The 6,000-nt window shown below is 33.5% G+C and overlaps 1 protein-coding gene across 1 annotated transcript; it reads left to right on the top strand.

The window, feature by feature from the left end:
* The first annotated feature begins 596 nt into the window (after positions 1 to 596).
* On the top strand, positions 597 to 3,034 carry LOC126660329 (60S ribosomal protein L4). The gene is made up of 2 exons (XM_050353767.2): positions 597 to 1,773; positions 2,688 to 3,034. Exons 1-2 carry the CDS (start codon positions 661 to 663, stop codon positions 2,799 to 2,801), a joined length of 1,227 nt encoding a protein of 408 aa, XP_050209724.1. The 5' UTR covers positions 597 to 660; the 3' UTR covers positions 2,802 to 3,034.
* The last annotated feature ends 2,966 nt before the right edge of the window (positions 3,035 to 6,000 follow it).

Genomic DNA, 6,000 nt, shown 5'->3' with positions numbered 1-6,000 from the left:
AACTAAAACCGAATTAAAAATCAGATATCAAATCCCTATATTGAATGAAACCAAACCAAACTGTTTTTTTAAAAAACGGAACCAATATTAGAATTTTAATTTGGTTTTCACACATCCCTACACAAAGGACTAGACATATTCATAAATATGTTTGACTTCTTTAAAGGCAAGTTCGGACTCGGTTCAAACATCAACATGTATCCCAAGCCCGGCTCTAATAAATTGTTTTTACAGGTGTGGACGGAATTTGGACAAATCTACATTTAAATTTTTATAATCTTAAAAAGCCTGTACTCGTCTATAAAATTTCAGACTCTTTACAAAATTATATGCATATCGGATTCAAATAAAAAAATATCATTCAAGCCCGGTCCAGACATACGGCCCAATCCATAACCGAAATCGCTTAAGAATAAGCCCAATTCATAACCGAAATAGCTTAAGAATAAGCCCAATTCATAACCGAAATAGCTTAAGAATAAGCCCAATCCATAACCGAAATAGCGTAAACCAGCTACCACACTAAACTTAAACCTGTAACCAAACACTCCGAAAACAAGAACCCTAAATATTACTATATAAACGTCTTATAACATTTCCTCCTTCTCTTAACCAAAACCCTAATCTCTCACACTCAAAATACTCACCGCCGGAGTTTCAATGGCCGCCGCCGCCGTCCGCCCTTTAGTCTCCGTCCAATCACTTCCATCACAAAATGATATGGCCACCGATGCCGCCACCACCGTGCCACTCCCCGACGCAATGAAGGCGTCGATCCGACCCGACATCGTGAGCTTTGTCCACTCACAGATGTCAAACAATAGCCGCCAGCCGTACGCCGTTTCTAAAAAGGCCGGTCACCAGACATCAGCAGAATCATGGGGTACTGGACGCGCCGTCTCGCGTATTCCACGTGTTCCTGGTGGCGGTACTCACCGTGCCGGTCAGGGAGCTTTTGGAAACATGTGTCGCGGAGGTCGCATGTTTGCCCCGACCAAGATCTGGCGCCGCTGGCACCGGAAGATCAACGTCAACCAGAAACGTTACGCCGTGGCGTCTGCTCTCGCCGCCTCCGCTGTGCCGTCCTTGGTTATGGCTAGGGGACATAAAGTGGAGTCAGTTCCCGAACTGCCACTGGTTATCTCAGACTCCGTTGAGGGGATTGAGAAGACATCTGCTGCTATTAAGGTTTTGAAGGAGATCGGTGCTTATCCCGATGTTGAGAAGGCGAAGGACAGCCATTCGATCCGCCCTGGGAAGGGTAAGATGAGAAACAGGCGATATATTTCACGCAAGGGTCCTTTGATTGTCTACGGAAATGAAGGTGCGAAGCTCGTGAAGGCTTTTAGGAACGTTCCTGGTGTTGAAATTGCAAACGTGGAGAGGCTCAATCTGCTGAAACTTGCCCCCGGAGGTCATTTGGGCCGATTTGTGATTTGGACCAAATCGGCTTTTGAGAAGCTGGATTCGATCTATGGGTCTTTTGAGAAGAGTTCGGAAAAGAAAAAGGGGTATCTGTTGCCGAGGTCTAAAATGGTGAACGCTGACTTGGCTAGGATTATCAATTCAGATGAGGTGCAGTCTGTGGTGAAGCCGATTAACAGAGATGTTAAGCGGGCTACATTGAAGAAGAATCCTCTGAAGAATCTGAATGTGATGCTCAAGTTGAACCCATACGCGAAGGCAGCAAGGAGAATGTCGCTTTTGGCTGAGGCTCAGCGTATTAAGTCCAAGAAGGAGAAATTGGACCAGAAAAGAGTGCCGGTTTCCAAGGTATATAAAATTTTATTATCTTTATTTACTTTGACTGTTAATTTATATTTGGAAATGTGAATGATTATGTTTTTTTTTATGTATATATATGTTTCATTTTATTGATCTGTTTCATTAGTGCATCTGTATGCAATGTGGACTATTAAAATTAGGATAATGTTTGTAATTTGTTATTAGACTGTAATTTAGTTAGTAATCTGGAATTGAATGCAATGTTTTGGTTAAGTGTGAAAATTTAGGTACTTTATATCCTTGGTTTTGGTGGTTGTTTAAATGCAGACCCTCTATGTTTCATATTAGCAAATGTTTTGTGGTGGTTGTCTTAACATGATTTAGAGTTGAGTTAATATGGTTTGTTTTCCAATTGCGAATTGTTATTTCGATTGAAGTATATTTACAAGCACATGAAGCATGATTGAAATTAGACTTGGCTTTTAATCTGTCCTAACATTCTTTAGTGTCATCTCATTTAATGGTTCTCAATAATGCTCGGGATCTCTCAGTACGTCTTTCTCTTCTAAAAAGCGAAGCAAAGCGCCATTTGACAATTATCTTACTTGAGTTATAGAGTGACAGTAAATATGTTTGTTTTAATTGAGACTTGTCATTTTGCTTTATTAAGAATAACCCTCGAGGCATGAAATTAAGTAGACCGAGCTTCTAATCTGTTATAACCTCTTTAATCTATCACATTTTATGGTTTTTATTCTGTTTGGAAATTATCTTTTACATGAATTCTTGGCTGTAATATTCATTAGTATTATTGTCCCTAATTCTGCTTTGGTTGTGTAGTGATATGGTTCTGAATAAGATATTAATGCGATCAGATTATTTGGTTTAGTCAATTTGTTTTGTAATATGCTGCTTCTATGGTTTGGTTTATAACATTTTCTTGACTAAATTTGTTGTATCAGGAGGAGGCTACTGCGATCAAGGCCGCTGGAAAGGCGTGGTATAAAACTATGATCTCCGATAGTGATTACACCGAGTTTGAGAACTTCTCAAAGTGGCTTAATGTTAGCCAGTAATTTAGTTTTCTGCAATTTTAGTTTTGGACCAGATTTTGTTTCTCTGTTTTGTTTTGATAGTTACTACTTATTGGTTGTTTTTATATTGAACATGGATGAGAATCGGCCTGAAGGAAAAGAGGAGACTGATTGTGTTTTGAATGTTTTAATTTCCTTCCTGCTCTTTTATCTTGTTTGTTTAGGTAAAACATTTTATCATAAGATGAGTACTCAAGTTAAGTATTTTATTATTATCTTTGGATTACTGTTTTAATAGCTAGTTTAATCTAAACTAATTTCAAAATCGAGTTGGCTAATTTGTTTTTTCAACTGTAATTTAGTAGTCGGATCAGTAACCTAACTGAATCTTATGATCCTAAAACTATGCCTTTTTTGGTTCTTGAAGAAAATACCATGAAACTGCTTCTGCGTGTGATTTATATATTGAGGGTAGTTTAATGAGAAAATTTGCAAAATACCTAAAAAAAAATTAGCATTTGTTAATTTAGTTTTTCTATTTTTATTTGTCTACTTTTGAGTTTTTTATGTTTGCTTTTTTACTCTTCTCTTTTATTTCTATACTCCATATTTACTCTATATAGTTTTTGTTTTTTTTTTCATCAGCATTTTCATCTTTTTTTCTTCATTTTTTTAGTTTATTCTCAAAATAAATTAACAAATCAACAAACTTATTTTAATTTTCAGCTAATAACATTTTAAGAAATAAATTCAGCGATTTTATTATTATGTTTTAAACTTTTATTGCTAGTTTCAAATCTATTTTCGAATTCGCTCGAATTTTTAGTTCGTAATCAAATCGTTTTGAATTCCACTTGGAATTTAAATCCATCGATCATAACTTACTCCAACAATAAAGAAAACTGTAAATTTTTAATTTATATGTTCTCATTAAAAATATATTAAAAACAATTTCAAATAGTTTCAAACACAGTTTTAAATGCAGTTTCAAATGGTTTCAAACAATTTTTAAAAGACATGTATTATCATTTTAAAAAAATTATACAATGGCTTCAAACAGTTTACAAGCGTTTCAAACAATTTTTTAAAAAAAACACCTTAAACAGTGTACACAAGTTTCAAACAGTTTACAAATATTTCAAACAATTTTATAAAACACAATTTGCAATCTTTATCTAAAAACAATTTCAAACAAATTAAAAATATTTCAAACAGTTTACAAAGGTTTAAACAGTTTAAACGGTTTCTAAAAGCACTTTCAAACAGTTTCAAATAAACAGTTTCAAACCGTTTACAAATGTCTCAAATAGTCTAAAACAATTTCTAAAAAACACTTTCAAACGGTCTAAAAAATAACAGTTTCAAACAGTTAAAAAAAACAGTTTCAAACCGTTTATAAGGGTTTCGAATAGTATATAATAGTTTCGAAAAAACAATTTCAAACAATTTCTAAAATTAATTAAAAACGTTTGAAAATCACGTCAAAACATCATTAATGAAGAATATGACGATTGTTTCAAAAAAAAAATTAAAATAAAATTCCAGAAAACGATACTACAATAATTTAAACCAATATAAAAAGAAAAAAGAAGAAGAAGTTTCTCATCTATCACTCATCACATTATCTTTTAAATTCTTCCTCAATTAAAAAATTTCTCATCTAAATGAAACTTTTTTATTGATTTTTTATTCAAATTTTTTTGTGTTGGAGTTCATTTATATAATATGGAAAGAAAAAAAAAGATGAAGAAAAGTGTTGCAGAGAAAAAAAAAACAGGATGAAAAAAAAAAAGAAGGAGAAAAAGGAGGAAAAAGAAAAAAATTACAGAAAAAATAAAAGAAAAACACGAAGAATAGGAAGAAGAAAGAGGAGGAAGAAGAAAGAGAAAAAGGAAAGATTATTTTCTTTTTTGATTTTGCATGTTGCGTCGGGGTTCCATAAAATAAACTAGTGTGTATCTTTAATAATTATTATAGTTTTCACGAAGCAACTGATTTTACTTCCATAACCGATATTATTCAGCTGAATATACTTATAATTAGTTATAGTACACACAATACTAATTAAGATTCAACAATTATAATTAATGGCAGACTGTCATTAGGACTAATGGGGGCCAGTCGCCCCCCCCCTCTCAATATACTACAACGATAAATAGAGCCAACCATGCTTTCAAAAAGTCACAAATCTCCTATTGCTTAAATCAGTGATGTCTAATCTAAGTTGCGTAATGTCCAATTGTCTTTTAATGTGATGTGAAAATTTGACATGAAACAAACATTTGTTTGCAAAATAAATTATTTTAATATCTGTGTTAAATAACATATAATAAATATTTAAAATAATATATAGTAGGTAAAATTTGTCATTTCAATTTGTGAAGTTAAAGTACTCCTTGTGAGGTTAAAGTACTCCTTGTGAGGTTAAAGTACTCCTTGTGAGATTTCATACTCCTTGTGAGGATATTGTACTCCTTGTGAGGTTAAAGTATGTTGATGAAGGCCTCTACCGTCTGCAATGTTCAAGATAAGTTCTGATTCAGCTATAATATAGTATCAGTCGTTAGTATGATTTGTATGAAAATTTTGAGTTTTATCACTTATTCTAGTCCTCATTGTCTTTCAGGGATTATGTCACTCGAAGTTGCGAAGACACTGGAATAAGTCGAGAATGATATTTCATCAATAATAGAAGTCATAATTTTATACCGTTCGCTTACTTTGCATATGTTAAGCGAATGTGTACTTGGATGGCCCATGAAGTGGCTAAAAAGTCCTTAAAGCCTCCTTTTTAGGAGTTATTATTGTAATCTCTGTTATTTAGTTCTCTCAAAAATTATGTACTTCTATTTACCGAAATTAATACAATTGCTACTTTGCCAAAAAAAAAAATCTAAGTTGCGTAATGCCACAATGTTTTACGCCAATTTACTCACGGCAGACGCAATTTCTTGGTGTGTGTTTGATATTATACGCCTAAAGAAACAAGACACGACTTCTTCTTCGCATATATTTATCAAGATTCTATTTCAGGAATTTTCAGAGAACAACATATGGAAATTGAATGAGAAACTTGAAGATCCGACTATGCAAAATTCTTTCGAGTTTCTGTTTCTGAAAGACGATACTAATAACACAAAGTTTTCTATCAACTTTTTCACTTCCATTGGACTTGGCGGTGATAACGATAATTTGCGCAAGTACTAGAGGACTTTGCAACAAAAGAAACCCGAGTCGAAAA

This window comes from Mercurialis annua, linkage group LG8, assembly GCF_937616625.2.
Source record: "Mercurialis annua linkage group LG8, ddMerAnnu1.2, whole genome shotgun sequence".
In the NCBI taxonomy this organism is placed as follows: domain Eukaryota; kingdom Viridiplantae; phylum Streptophyta; class Magnoliopsida; order Malpighiales; family Euphorbiaceae; genus Mercurialis; species Mercurialis annua.
Note: the sequence above shows the minus strand (reverse complement) of the source record. Positions and strands in the feature narration are given on the sequence as shown.

Bases quoted from the DNA above. Each gene is read 5' to 3' on its own strand.
- LOC126660329 (XM_050353767.2), top strand. From the start codon at position 661: ATGGCCGCCGCCGCCGTCCGCCCTTTAGTCTCCGTCCAATCACTTCCA. The intron at 1,774-2,687 runs GTATATAAAATT...TTGTTGTATCAG, and splicing joins AAAGAGTGCCGGTTTCCAAG to GAGGAGGCTACTGCGATCAA.